We start from the raw sequence: 16,488 nt of genomic DNA, 5'->3' as shown, positions 1-16,488 counted from the left end.
GTCTCAATATGTTCCTGTCCCATCTTTCAAGAGTATCCTTTTCCTCCTTATTTAATGTCTATGCCTCGCAAGCATATGTTACTGTGGGTATATTTACTGTTTTATATGTATATTCGGAGTTTACTTTGTCTACAAACGTATTTTCAATTCATTAGGGCTCTTAAACTGCCTAATCTTTTATTTCCTTTTGCTATTTTGGTATCGAGCTCCCATTTCTCTTTTCCATTTTCATCAAATACTACACCCAGGTATTCAGAATAATTGTCCATCCTTCTATTTAACACTATAGCTTTTGTCACTTACAGACCTCACACTCAAATCTTCTTCTTTTTTTTTCTTCTGTCCTCCACAATATTTGGTTTTGTCTTCATTTAGCTCCAATCCGAATTTCTGTGCTTATTCAATAATTTCCTTCGCTATTCTTCTTAATTCTTTCGCAGTTCTTGCTAGGATATACAGATCATCAGCAAATGCCATGCACTGATGCTCATTTTTCTTGATTGTTTCTTCCACTTACATGCTGCATTTTCTGATAACACTAAGTAGAACGTAGTTGATAAAAAAATGATCTCCCTGTCTCAAGTCTTTTGCAACCGTAAACTGATCTAAAATGTGATCGTGCCAAGCAATTGCAAAGATAGAGCTATTTTAGTGTCATTTTTAGTAGTCTGATAAAATTTTTTGGTATACCCAAATGTTTCATTGCTCGATACATGTTGACTCTATAGAGTCTATCATGTTTGTCTAAAATCCACAAACAAAACATGCAGAGGAACTTTGCCTTCATAACAAGTTGTCTGCATCTCCTTTCAAAGGCGTAACCAGGTTGATCCTAAGGGGGGGGGGTTACAACTTCAAAATGGCTTGATTTGTCAACATATTGATGTTAAGCGTATAGAGCTCAAAGTAGATCCCAAAGGGGGGGTTATAACCACCCAAAACCACCCCCTGGTTACGCCTATGTCTCCTTTAAGGAGAACATTCGGTCCATAGTACCTAGGTCTGTTCTTTCTAAAACCGCCCTGGTACACATGTATGACTCTTTCCGTATATCAATTTAGTCTATTTCTCTATATTCTTGCCAAGATTTGGATGGTAAGTATTACTTTACTTTCTTGTGAAACTCAACTCAATCGGAACTCAAGTGGAACTCAGAAGATCGTGTTTAAAAGATTATATTGGCCACCATATAGGTCGTATCAGATTTAAATCCGGTCGGGCATTTAGATGACACTTTAAACAAAAATCATATTTCCGTGACACTGAGAGGACTTAATGACTGCAGCACAAAAATACCACTTCAGATGATAATTTCAGAATATTCCATTAATTATTGTCCATGTGTGTATATAACGAATTTTAACTAAAAACGTATTTCAAACCAAAGATTTCGAATTATATATTAAAATGTATCATTGTTGTGAATAATAATACCAACTAATACTCATGTGCATGCAAACATAACATATTGGTCACAGTATTCACATCATAATATACAACCAGATGACATCCACTATTATACTTGTAAATATTTTATTGGTTAACATTATTATCATTTCACTTGAATAAAAAACGCAAAGAGGGTTAGCGCGCAACGCCACTGGTTTAACAATGTTGACAATATTTTATGGCAAATGGGAGTTGTTAAAGCTGTCATCTTGCCAAACCAGTTGCGTTGTGCGCTAGATTTCTTTCTTTAATTTAAATTTCTTATATAATTAAATAATAGCATATTTTAAAATAACTAACTTTTAAGGGTAGTTTGTCATCTGGTTAAACTAAAATGCACACTATGATTTCTTATAAACTTTTTTAACTTCTTCCCGGGGGTTATATTAAATACTTTTGCAGTAAATTTAAAGCAAATAAAAGAAAAATACAGAAGTAGGACAAAAAACACTCTTATTCTCTACCTAAATGTCATTTTTGTACAAAATATTTCTCATAACACTAATTATCTAATAAATAATGTAGACAAATAGGGCATTTTTTATCTAATGCCATCACCTCTTTGTGAACACACACACAAATAGGGCAACTCCTGTTCGGTAACGGTAATTAAATGCAATGTACTCACAAAATATGTCTCTTCTTCTTTTTTAAACTATCTACATACATGTTACAATAAAATATCTTCAATTGTATATACACGTTTGTTTTTAGTTAATCTCTTCTAATTCAATTTATCTACATAATAATCTTTTTATAGCTATTCTCATTGTATACATACTATTCTTTCGTGATTTTTTAAATTAATATTTCTTCTACCTAAACTTTTCTTCTGTAGCATAAACTTTGAAACTTCGCCTGCTTCCTCTTCTTTATATTCTAACAGACTTTGTATCAAACTCACTCACTTTCTCTCTCTCTCTCTCTCTCTCTCCTTGTATCTCTCTCTCCCTCTTTGCGTCCCAAGGTCGGGCGCTGGTCTCCCACAGCATCCGTCTCCAAGCATCTCTTTCTTTGGCTGCTCTCCCCCATTTGCCAACCTAAATAACTCTTTATCATCGGTTCTCACTTCGTCTATCCACCTCTTCCTTTGTCTCCCTACTGGCCGAAGTTGCACCATAGTTCCGGTAAGCGTTCTACTAGGTGTTCTGTCTTTATACATTTTTACAAGGTAACCTCTGCCAGCGCCAGCTTTATATTTTTGCATAATTTGTTATCGAGGGCTGTAGAAGCAAAATTCCTTCACTATGGCTTATTCATCTTATCTGTGTCATAGAGCTCATTTGTTTAGTCACCTTATTTGGGATCGTCTTCAACTCTCGTCTACTAGCATCTACTAGACTAGGAAAAAGTCATCTGTTAATAGTATTTATGATTTTCTTCATATGGTTTCGCTCTTGTACAACACTACACTTTTCCACTTTTGCAATCACTTTTGAAGCTCATTTCTTAGGACATAATAATTCTGGATCTTCTAATTTGTCTTCAAAGTTGTCTCTAGAGCCTCTTTGTTATCATATCTACTGGTTCAACCCGTTGGACTTTGTCCATAGCTGACCTAAATACTGTGGTGGTGCTCATTCCTTGCTTGTACTCTCTGAATATGTCTCCATTTATTCTAATACCTCTCAAGTTATTAGCTACATTTTTGGTTTTTCTGATGATCATCCATTGGGTTTTCGTTATGTTTATTTTCAGAACCATTTATGGTCAAAATCCGTATCGGTACCATCCGTATTGATATCATCTCGTAGTAGTATATTAGAGAGACTTGATTTTTACTAGTTTAGATTTCGTACATTTTTTAGTTAGTTCTGTGCATTTCTTTTTATGATTTGGTATCTATCAGTTGATATAGATAACAATTGTCATTGATTGTTAAAAAACTTCTTTCAACCTTATATGGGAAGTTCTTTTGTTAATAGCAAACAATATTTTGATTATTAATGTAGTTTATACATTGTCTGACAGAACGTCCAAATATTTTTTAGCTTGGTATTAAGATCAAAAGTTTTCATTACAAAAATATGTGTCAGAGTTCTATACCACTCTTTTCTATACAAATTAAAGTCCATAAAAATATACGCTTGTTCAATTGAAACCCATCTTTGGTCAGGTTAGCCTTGGAAGTAAATGTAATCACTCAACTAAGGTTCTGCAATGTTAGTTATCTTTATAAACATCACACTGATATGTTCCTATCATTTGTTCATATTGCTTATTGTTAACAATCTGTCCAAAATCAGCGTGCCGTCATTCAACTCAATACAATCAATATGTGAATGCAAGTAGTGTCTGGAAACGCATTGTTTGCGTATCCAACTCTCGATGAATGATGTCGAAATTTTATTGTGATGTCATTATTATCTTATAATATTATCTTGCCTTAAGCAACAAGACGATAACGTCCTAAGCTCTTACATGGTATCATTCTTATGCATGACAATGTTCGGCCTCATGTTGCCAAATCAGTGAAACAAAATCTACAACGAATGAGTTGGAGGATATTAGATCATCTACCCTTTAGTCCAAATTTATCCCCTCGTGGTTTTTAGATCTTTGGCTACTTAAAAAGGCGCTAAAAGGCAATGGTCTTTAGTCGAACCAAGAAATAGAAAATACCGTAAAATAATTCTTTGAGCAACAGCCACAAGAATTCTTTTAGCAGCATATACATCGGTTGATGAAACAATGAGATAATTTTCTAAGTGCCTTCATTGTAATGGTAATTATTTGTAGATATATTAACTAATAATTTTTTTTTGGAGCAAAGATGAGTTTCAATTGAACAAGCCTATTATAAAAAATAAATTTAATAAACATTCTAAACTAAAATCCTCCTTCGCAGCGAGGACTACTACGGAGACTTGGACTTGAAGAGCATCCGCAAGAGCGAACTGTTAGCAGGCCTTCAAAGTAGCGGATCATCGCGTTCGGGTCCCCAAGCTAACACCGCCCCCAAAAAACCTAGGCCCGCTCCTGCGTCGCGTAATGCGCCCGAGCCAGCAGGCAACTAGATTTGTACAATAGTTTTATTTTTAAATCCTCGAAAATGAAATTTTTCTACTCAGAAATACGTGAAACAAATCTAAACGAAGTTTACTGTAATAAATTGCTCTCTTATTGGATACCATCCAGAATGCATTCCGGTGAAGATAGCTACAAATGATGAATATTAACGTTGACATAGAGCATTCCAACATGCTGTCAAAATTAAATCAATATGGCGGCTGGGAGGCAAACATAAATGTTATTCTGTTAATTCTGTGTTTTAGATCATTTTAGTTACGTTTATTTGTAATTTTGTTTTATACAAGGATTAATTTAACATTTTCACTGAAAGAATTAATCTAAAAAGACAATATGCCTCATTTCTCTGTATTGAAGTGTAGACTGCGAAGTAATTGTCATAGGGCCGTTTGCCCCGACTATATTAAGGCTAGCTTAAGATTAAGGCCTGCTTAAAGTAAATATTTTCGTTGCACCGTGTGTCAAACTCGATTTAAACCTCACTTAATTTAAGTTTTCTTAAGCCGCCTAATTTGACGACTTAAATTAAGTGAGGTTTAAATCGAGTTTGACATACGGTGCAGCGAAAATATTTACTTTAAGCGGGCCTTAATCTTAAGCTAGCCTTAATATTATAGTCGGTGCAAACGGCCCATAAAGTTCAGTTTTATCGGTTAACATCAAATGTATCAAATCTTCTTTTTAAAAATCCCTCAGATCTTATCGAATCAAGTCAAACGCATCCTATATATGTAGAGTATAGAGTGTTATATTAGGCAGGTGGCAGTTTTTGCCACTTGGCCAAGTTTTCGCAAGCTGTCAATTTTCGGCACTTTGTGGCATAATAGTACAATTTTTTATGTAAAACACTAGTTTTGGCAAGCAACTCATACAGATAAACATACAGGGCGTAGATTTATACACTCTCAGTTTAGATTTGTTTTACAAGAAAGAAACCTTTTGAAATTTCAAGGGTTGTTAGAAAATTTTCATTTTTTAATTTTCGAACTGCGAATGAGGTAATTTGTGGCCCTAAATTTTTACCTATTTAATTGTTAGACATAATTTAAATATGTGGGTCCCAAAAGCTCGTTCTTTATTTAAATTTGCTCCAGTGTGGGACAGGGATGATTGGAAAATCAGAAATCATTTAATTCACCTCTATTCATCCCGCCAATTTTTTGCGTACACTTGACGTATGACGTTATTGATATATCCCAATTATATGTGTCAGTGACATATGACATAAATCTATTATACGTCATACGTCAAGTGTTCGAAAGAAAATGGCGGTGATCAATTTACATATCATAAATTTTCTTTACATTTTATTGCACATGTAGCTTGTGTTAAGTTTTTTACCTCGCAGTATTATTTAAATTCATGCTATTTCTTGTATCATTTGCAGTGACATATTTACATGGTCTTCCTAAACTTAGTAATAAATTATATTATACATATTTTAATTGTTTTTGGAAAATTAGTTATAATTAATAATAGGGGGACCATGTAAATTAAAAATGCTTTAAATGTTTTTTGTAAGCTAATTGTTGCTAATTTATTTTTCATTCAAGTGCTGAAAGAATATCATAACCATCAATAATTCATAGTAGTTTGTGATTATTTGTTCATGTATTAAAAAATAACTTCATTATTTCGAATATCAAATCTTAATTATATTGAATTTCATATGCCGATACATATAGGGCTTTTCATCGATTGTCGTTTGTTTCGAGCTTCTGTCATATGTTGTATAATCTGTGTATAATATTAATATACACGGGTTATACGACATATGACAGAAGCTCGAAATAAATGAGTGTGAATGAAAAGCCCGATAGACATGCAACAAAAGCTAGAAGTGAACCTGTTCTCGAAACACTGCATTTCTTTATGCATATTACGGAACACATTCTTGTTGCGACATATTACGTGATTGCCACTTGAGGTTGCACTCCAATTTTTTACACCGCATGCTGCAATGTTACGCAATTGAGTTCAATTCGCTTTTTTGTATGATATGAGTATCAGGTCTAGCGCCCACGACGCAACTAGTTGCAAACCAGTTTCAAGCTGGTCAGAAAATAGTTGCGAGTGCAATCGGTTTCAGACCGGTTTTAAAATAGTTGCGGCGTGGGAGCTAGACTTGAGGCACAACTTAAAAAACTCTGATTTCTCATTCATTGTCGTTTTTACCAGTCCCTCACTGTTCGCTTCTGTATTTACAGAAAATGTTTGGAATTATTTGTTTCGTTGAACGGTACAAAATAACTTTTTTATAAATATAAAATAAAAATTCTTAAAAATTATAACCCGTCTCTCATTATTTTAACCCCCAATCTAACCTTCTTTCATAACCGCACAGTTGTAGGTAAAGTAGGTTTCTTCTTGTTACTACTGGTGGATTCTATTTTCATGGTAAGGTATAGCTAATACATTGTTAAATGGTTCATTAATGGTAAGGTCTATTTAGGTATTTATTATTATTATAATCATTATTTGCAGAAGAAAACTGAAAAGTTTGGAGATATCCATTAGACAGTAAGTTGCTTTATCCAAAACTACTTATCAATTTTTCTTTAAATGTAAAATACTAACTTATGTTTAACAAATTTAAAAAATATAATATGGACAAATATGAACAACGAGAAATCTAAAGTACAGCACTGTATATTTTCACCCAGGAAAGCAAAATTTCTGGTAACAATCTAAGTCCAAGCCTTTTACAATTTGCATGGCAAAGATACCGTTAAATGATAGACGTTGGGGAATCTAAAATTGCATTCCACAATCCGTATACTTTTTTTTTTCATCTTTAAAGAGTGACTTTCATAATATTAATTATCACTAGTTTACAACCAATTTGCGACTGGAATGCAATATGCTGTTTTTTGTTAATTTTTGCTCTCTGAATATGATTATGATGATAAAAAGTTCCTAACACGTAGGATTTTTGAGTTATGATTTTTTCAAAAAAAATGAGTTACGATTTTTGAGTTATGAATATTTTACTAATTTTTTTTTTAAACAGTCATTTGTAATATATCTAGGAGTGATGTTATCAAATTAACATTTTTTCTAAAAATTGTGCATAATTTGACAACACTGGGATATCTAAAATGTCTACGAATAACACATTAACATTTAAATAAAGAATAAACCAAAGGTAATCCTTAATCAGTAAACCTACCCATTTAAACTTATATAGTTCTAAACCGTTTTAACGACTGTTACTTCTGCATGACAAAAGTGTCTGTGTTTTCAAAAAAAAAAATCAAGCATAAAATTGAATATCCAGATATTATCTCAGCAATAAAGCCGGTTTTCCATGGAGAAGATTTACCAGTTCCAGGACCCACGGCAAATTACGAGGAAAGTTTGGAAATGTATGGCGATAAAAGTAAACCCGATGATGTATCAGAAAAAAATGATTCTTATTTTCACGAAAACGACGAAAATCACCTTATTGCATCCAACAAGCCGAATTGCATGATTTAGTTCGAGACCTTCACTTGTCCAAAGGACATGCTTAAATCTAGGTTTATAGATTACAATAATGGATTTTTTTAAAATGGAATTTACTTTCCAGTAAAACTTATAATATTTAGGAACCGTAACCAGGAGCTATCCTAGTTTTTTACTATGCAGGATAAAATGTGTGTTCTTGTTAATCCACATAGTGTTATGGGAAAATTGGGATATGCACAAAATTGAGTACAAAAGACTTACTATAGTTTTTGTTTCTAGTTCTGAACTTATGTGTATATAATATAAAAGAATTTTTATAATAAACAGCAATATTTTGATGCATCCTATAACTCAAAATCTAACATTTCACCTGACAAGACAATGTACGCATGGACCCCTGCGCAGAAATGCACGGCACCTTAAGAAGAAGATAACTCAAAATCTATATGTAATGGAAAATTTTAGTGTTTAAATTCGCATTCAGGGTGCTTTAAACTCCACGGTACAGCCATTTTAACATCTGTCGCAAAATTCTTTTGTTTATTTGTTGACTAGTGTTACATATTGTTAACCGAGCTATTAAGCCTTAAAAGTGATACAGTAGCGATCAACAGGTAGCGAACACGCGTTCCAAGATTGCGGCTGTAATTTTGAATATTTTTTCGAGATATTTGGCACACGTATTTGTAATATAATAAAGAATGGCGGTACAGAGCCCAATTTGAAAAATATATTAATATGTGGAAATTACTCGGTAATTAAATACAATATTAAAAAAACGAGTCTGTACCACCATTAAGAAGAACAAAAAAATACACTTTCTTTAAATAAACTTTTTTTATCCGATGCCTAGATTTTGTGTCATTTTGGAACTACTAATGAAATAAAAAATTTTAGTAGTTCCAAAATGACACAAAATCTAGGCATCGGATAAAAAAGTTTATTTGAAGAAAGTGTATTTTTTTGTTCTTCTTAATGGCGGTACAGGCTCGTTTTTTTAATATTGTATTTAATTACAGAGTAATTTCCACATATTAATATATTTTTCAAATTGGGCTCTGTAAGTACCGCCATTCTTTATTATATTACGAATACGTGTGCCAAATATGTCGAAAAAATATTCAAAATTACAGCCGCAATCTTGGAACGCGTTTTAGCTACCTGTTGATCGCTACTGTTTCCTCTTAAAAATCTCATTTTTTCAATTTTAAATTGCTTATAACTCAAAAACGATCAACTTTAGTGAAAAATTACATGAGAACTTTTTTGTTCAGAATGGTCCAAAAATCCTAAAAAAGTTTGTCTGGGCCACAAATATTAATTTTTGCAATTTTAATTTAACAAAAAATTGTTAAACAAATTGGGACCAATTATCACGTAGGCGACTTCTTGAACCTTATTCTGGGGTGTCTCACGAATGTGATTATGCAAAAACATCTCATGGTAATATTTTTCCAACGAAGCCGCCGTTTTCGCCTTGTCTAAGAGGTTTTGCGCATTGGTAGGGGAGCCCAAGCGGGGATTTTTGCAGTTACTCGAGCGCGTCAGATTATCATATGGGGAGAAACCTGCTACCCTGTAGATGTACCTCTACCATATATTGGCTCTTAACACATGGGAGTTCGTTAAGGGGGGCCCGAAAAAAAAATCTACCCTTAAAAAAACTCGAAATTGTCAGAATAAGATAAGGTAAGTTAAGTACATGCAAAAGAGTGTATATTTAAAAAATCTGACGATTTGAGCCAGGCGTAAGGAAATGGGCGAGTCCCAAAGTTTCACAAGAAAAATGCGAATATTTCGCGAAATGAATGACAGATCGAAAAACTAAAAAATAGGTGCTCAATATTTTTTAAAAATCTATCGAATGATACCAAACACGAGTTCTCACGGAGAGGGGGGGGGGGTAAATTTAATATTTTAAATACGAATCCCACGATATTTCGCGAAATGAACATCAGATCGAAAAACTGTAAAATACACTTATTCAATATTTTTAAAAAATCTATCGAATGGCACCAAACACGACCTCCCACCGAGGTGGGGTGGGGGGTTACTTTAAAATCTTAAATGGGAATCCTCATTTTTTATTGCAGATTTGGATTCCTTACGTAAAAATAAGTAACATTTATTCGAAATATTTTTTCGAATTATGGATAGATGACTTTATAATCGGAAAAAACCATTGTTGGAAATGGAAAATTAAATTAAAAAATGGCAAGCGCCCACTAAAATGGAAAACTTTACTTAACTTTTTTTGGTTTTAGGACCTACTTTCCACAACCCAATAGGTCCCCAAAGCGCTCGAGTGACTGCACATTTAGCATACTTTGCTCCCCTACCACATGGTTTCAATTTGTTTAAAGAAAAAAATAGTATGCCACTGAGTTATTTCAAATTAAGCATTATTTTTGAATTCCTCGTTGAATTGGTGACAAAAAAATCTTTCTTCTTTTTTTCATATGAGCCGCCGTTTTGGATAAAGTAATTTAGTGAAAGCAGTACAAAATTGACACAAAATAAGATTCACAATTTGCTGTTTTCTTTTGTGAAGAGATCTTGTATTATTATATTTTATTAATTTTATGCAGACTCGAAAGAATAAAAAGGACGGTCAGAGAAGAACAGATATTTGATACACTAATGATAAATAATTTATATCTGCCAACTCGGTAATTCTTCTGTAGTACCTATATACAGGGTGTCCCGAAAAGATTGGTCATAAATTATACCACAGATTCTGGGGTCAAAAATAGGTTGATTGAACTTCACTTACCTATATACAATACTGCACACACAAAAAGTTACAGCCCTTTGAAGTTACAAAATGAAAATCAATTTTTTGAAGATATTCTTCTTTAGCGGCGAATCGATTGAGGGTAAAATTTGATTGATCCGCGCGCATGCGCACACCGACAGTATGGTATTAGTTGTTATACGGGCTCTGATTGGGTGTTGAAATTTTGAAATGATGTGTCAATAATTGTTCAATATGGAGGTTATCGGTAAACAAAAATATTGTATAATATTAGTTTTATTGATGTGTGGATAGAAATAAAATCAAATTTATAATTATAGTGATTTTAAATAGTTTTGAAAATCCGCAGGTACGTAATTCTAAATGTTTCAGTTAGAAATACCTAATAGTTTCAATACCTATCTATTTGGAAAATGTAAACAAAATAATGTAGTTACCTATTAGTAGGCAATGCTTTAATTTACATAATCTGATTACGAACAAACTTTCTACAAATCTTCATCTCATATATCGTTTTCTTACTCTATATTTTGTTGTATTTTATTTCGACAAAAATCAAACTAATAATTTTATTAAATTCATATAAATTTATGATGTAAACGTTTAGTTTGTGTATATTCCCACATGACGTATACGAGAGTTTGGTGCAGTTTGAAATGGCGTCAACTTTCGTACGGCGCGGTAGACGTGAAGTGGGTTCAAGCCCCAAGCAAGTTATTATTTTTTTATTTTTTTTTATAGATTTTATGATTGTAAGTATATTATTATATAATTTTTGAAGATATTCTTCTTTTTTGAAAGTGGTAGATAAGAAAGTTAGTTTGATTTTTAAATAAAATAAGTACAGATAACCTTTTAAGTATATTTACTTCGTTTAAATTACCTATTATATAATAGAAGAATATCTTCTTACGTGCGTACAAAGTACACACACATTCTTTATTTTTCATATATCGAAAACTCTTAGAGATTTTTCATTGAAAATGGATATGTGGTATTCTTATGGCAGCAGTATCTTAAATAAAAATTAAAGTGAAATTTGTGTACCCCATACAAAATTTATGGGGATTTTGTTCCCTTAAACCCCCCCCCCAAACTTTTGTGTACGTTCCAATGTAGTTATTAGTATGGCACCATTAGTTAAACAAACTGGTTTCCAGTGTTTATCAGCCAGTGTTTATCGAGATATTTTGAATATTTATCGAATCCACCACATATTTGTATATGGATACAAAGTTTACTACTTTTTAAACAATTAGAATAATTGAAATAAAAATATAATAAACAATATTTTAAATCTAAGACTTTTCGTTAATAAACTGCTTTCTGGCTGCATCCCATATCTCCGGATTTTACAATATATAATCACGTAGAGACGACGAAAATAGAGGACACTTAGGCCACGCATTTACCTTCTCTTCGTCTAGGAAAAGGACCGAAAGACAGTTTCTAAATACTCAAAAACTGAGTAAAATGAAAAGGATTAGATGAGTATTTGCGAGTATGTTGCGACTAGACTATATAAAGGTTCTGGGCGAAATGTTGCCGCAAATGGTACGACTATAGAGACTTGTTAATAATCTGAAAATGTATTAATAATTTACATTTTTAGGTCTATTTTGAAAAAGAAGCCACATCTCGATAAAAGGTGACTTATCAAAAAAAAAAGACTAAGAGGCAAAAAAGTTTTAAAAACGCTGTGTTTAACTAATGGTACCACAATAATAGTATAATTGGAACGTACACAATCATTTGGGAGATTTAAAGGAACAAAACTCCCATAAATTTTTTATGTAGGTAAATATATTAAAAAATAAGACCCATCTCGATACAAACTCGCTTATCGAAAAAATACTTAAGAGGCAAAAAAGTTTTAAAAACGTTGTGTTTAACTAATGGTACCACAATAATGAATTAATTGGAACGTACACAAAAGTTTGGGAAGGGGGGTTTCAGGGATCAAAACCCCCATAAAATTATTATGGGGTGGACAAATCTCACTATAATTTTGTTTTAAGATGATCCTGCCATAAGAATGATACCTACATGTCCATATTTAATAAAAAATCTATAATAGTTTTCGATATATTGAAAAAAATCGATTTTCATTTTGTAATTCCAAAGGGCTGTAACTTTTTCTATGAGCACATTTGTACTAAGGTAAGTTAGGTACTATTTTTGACTCCAGAATGCGTGGTATAATTTGTGACCAATCTTTTTGGGACACCCTGTATTATAAAAAAAGTATAGTACCTGTTATAAACAAAAATTATTACCTTCCTCATTAGACTTTTTTATCCAGTTATTTATGTTGAGTCGGACAACTTTTTTATTTCGGACAATTTTCGGGAAGGGACGTGTCGTAAATATTAAGGTTTCTAAGCTTTGTGCGTCCGATAACTGTAGTACCGTTAAAAATCTGTCGGATAATATTATAAGTAAATTTTTATCAAACAATTCCGCAAAAAAATCATCATTTATGACTATAATACATAGTTTGCCCCCACAAGCAAGAGGTGCACGCATCAAAATGAGTCATAACTTTTATACCCTCACAGTTGATTTTTGCAGGATTGTTTGATAAAAAAATTTACAATTAACTGATAATATTGTCCCACAAATGTTTAAGACTACTCCAGTTGTTGGAGGCACCACAGCTTAGAAACTTCTATATTTGCGAAACGCCCCCTCCCGAAAATTTTCAGAAATAGAAAAGTTGTCTGACTCGACATGAATAACTGAATAAAAAAAGTCTAATTGGGGAGGTAATATTTTTTTAATGGTGGGCCCAATACCTATTATGACCTAGAATCGTAATACATTAATTTGATCGTCCTTTTTGTCCTTCAATATCTTTTAAATAAAGTATTATCTCAGTAAAATAATACGTCTGGTAAGGTGATCAATTTATTTATATTCCTTAGGTATAGGTTTCAAATTCCCATTTAATAAATTACTAAAATAACAGGTATATGAATGACTGACTGTGTGAGTTCCATTAGCCAATAGGTAACTAAGGTAGTATCTTGCAAGTTATGGGAAAGAAAATTTATTTATAATAGACAAATTAAATTTAGTTTTGGCATGTTCATGCTTCTTAATTTACGTGAAAAATTCATACAAACAATTTACAATTGTAATTATTATTCTGCGCCTTTTGTGCTATCCCCAAAAATACAAAGGCTAGAGACTGCATAACAATATCATTAATACCTAAGTCATGTTTTCAAATTATATTTGAAACTAGAAAATGATCGTATAAATAAGAAAACTGGAAGAAGGAATAGATGATAGTCAGTTTGAGTTTAGAAACGGACTAGGATCCAGTGAGGCGTTATTTACTTTTAATGTGATATCTCATGTGATCACCCTGTGGAATATTCTAGCGTATACAGCGTGTCTACTTGAGTTGGAAACATATGGGAAACTTTTTTATTATTAATTTTACGAAAAAAAGTTATTCTTTATAAAACGTTCTGCATGCCCCAAAACCTAAGATTCAATCATCAGATATCAAATTTTCTGAATATTACACGAGGTATGTCAAAAAATATGAATTTCGGTCAAGGGTAAAGTACCTTTATTTCTCTCAATATCGAAAATTCTTATGATAAAAAGTTGTTTGGAATTAAAAACTAAGATCAAATATGCAATTACATGCTTCTTATTGAAAAAAAAAATTTTTCTCAAATTTAAGGATACCCAACATTGTTTTTAATTATTACAAATATGATAACTCGTTTATTATTCATTTTACGAAAAAAAGTTATTCTTCGTAAAAAGCTTTGCATGGTCTAAAATCTAAGACACAACCATGATATATCAACTTTTATTAATTTTATACGAGGTGTGTCAAAAAATATGAAATTCGCTCAATATTATAGCACCTTTATATTTCACAGTATTTCAATTAGAAGGATGTAATTGCATATTGACACATAGTTTCTAGTTCTAAACAACTTCTTTAATAACTGTTTTCAATATTGTGAAAAATAAAGGTACTTTACTCTTGAGTGAAATTCATATTTTTTGACATAACTCGTATAAAATTAATAAAATGTGATATCTGTTGGTTGCATCTTCGGCCTTATGACCTACAGAGCTTTTTATAAAGAATACCTTTTTTTCGTAAAAGTAATAATAAAAGAGTTATCGTATGTGTAATGAATCAAAACGAAGTTAGTATCAATAAATTTGAGAAAAATTTGGAAAATATTTTTTTCCAATTAGAAGCATGTAATTGCATATTTGAGCTTAGTTTTTATTTCCAAACAACTTTTCAGAATAAGCATTTTCGATATTGAGAGAAATAAAGGTACTTTACTCTTGAACGAAGTTCATATTTTTTTACATACCTCGTATAATATTCAGAAAATTTGATATCTGATGATTGAATCTTAGGTTTTGGGGCATGCAGAACTTTTTATAAAGAATAACTTTTTTTCGTAAAATTAATAATAAAAAAGTTTCCCATATGTTTCCAACTCAAGTAGACACGCTGTATAAAATATTGAAATTAAAACTTAACTATAGTCATAGGCTTTCTTAATATTTTGCTTTTCGATTCATTCGATTGTGTGTGATAATAAAAAAGTTAGGTACTTTAACAGCTAGAAACGTTCTTCATCAATACAGGGTGTTTCTAAATAAGTGCGACAAACTTTAAGGCGTAATTCTGCATGAAAAAATAATGACCATTTGCTTTATAAACATATGTCCGCAAATGCTTCGTTTCCGAGATACGGGATGTTGAATTTTTTCGTACAAACTGACGATTTAATTATTACTCTAAAACCGGTTCAGATATGCAAATACAATTTAGTAGGTTTTAAGAGGTAGTTATTGCGCATTTTTTGATATACAATTAAGAATTTTATATTCACCACTGGCGTGCATACGGGTCATATTACCCGGTAATATTACCCGTATGCACTCCAATGGTGAATATAAAATTCTTAATTGTATGCCAAAAAATGCACAATAACTACCTCTTAAAACCTACCAAATTTCATTTGCATATCTCAACTGGTTTTAAAGCAATAAATAAATCGTCAGTTTGATGAAGAAAGTTGCTAGTTGTTAAAGTACCTAACTTTTTTATTATCCAACATAAGCGAATGAATCAAAAAGCGTAATGTTAAAAAATCCTAAGGCTACAGTTCAGTTTTAATTTCAATATTTTATATACGTCACAATATTCCACAGGGTGTTCCAAACTTTGAGGAAAAAACACACTATCATTGTTACACCTGGTATCCAATGACATTTATCTGTTTAGCAACAATATTATTACATCGATATTTTTGAAGAATAAAGCTATAACATATTAAAAAAATCACAAAAATCGGACAACATATTTAGGAAATAGAAGACATCAAAAATGTCCCATTTTGAAGGTGGTGCGTTAATTTTGATGCTTAGTATAGTGAAAGTGAAGGAATAATAATTACCAGAAGAACTATCAACAACATGCAGATGGCTCCATGATGATAGCAAGCTCTGCTGAACAACTCCAATTACTACTAAACCAAAAAAACAATTTCTGTGAAAAATATGAACTTAAAATGAATATAAAAAACACCAAATACTTGATAATAACTAAGAAAACAAATATACAAACAAACATACATTTAAAAATGTACTGATAGAAAGGGTTGATAAATAGAAATACCTGTGAACCTCGATTTCAGAAAATAATGATCAAACAATAGAAATATGGGCCAGATAGTAAGAAATGCGTTTGTAAGAATAAAACCAATTCTCTGCAATAAAGACCTTAGATTAGAACTGAGAGTCAGAGCTCTCGA

The 16,488-nt window shown here is 31.9% G+C and overlaps 1 protein-coding gene across 4 annotated transcripts in view; it reads left to right on the top strand.

Annotated features, from left to right (window-relative positions):
• The window catches only part of LOC114338581 (protein obstructor-E), a 76,526-nt gene that overhangs the window by 45,970 nt on the left and 14,068 nt on the right, over positions 1-16,488 (top strand). For 2 of the 4 annotated variants that reach the window (XM_028289193.2, XM_028289186.2), the window contains exon 5: positions 4,298-6,770. The exons of the other annotated variants lie outside the window; for them this stretch is intronic. In XM_028289193.2, coding sequence (XP_028144994.1) covers positions 4,298-4,466 — 169 coding nt within the window. In that variant the 3' untranslated portion in view covers positions 4,467-6,770. Of the gene's footprint in view, positions 1-4,297; positions 6,771-16,488 lie in introns of those variants that run through there. 4 annotated transcript variants of the gene reach the window in all.

Source organism: Diabrotica virgifera, chromosome 6, assembly GCF_917563875.1.
Source record: "Diabrotica virgifera virgifera chromosome 6, PGI_DIABVI_V3a".
NCBI lineage: Eukaryota > Metazoa > Arthropoda > Insecta > Coleoptera > Chrysomelidae > Diabrotica > Diabrotica virgifera.
The sequence above is the reverse complement of the archived record's forward strand: the minus strand, read 5'-3'. Positions and strand labels throughout refer to the sequence as shown.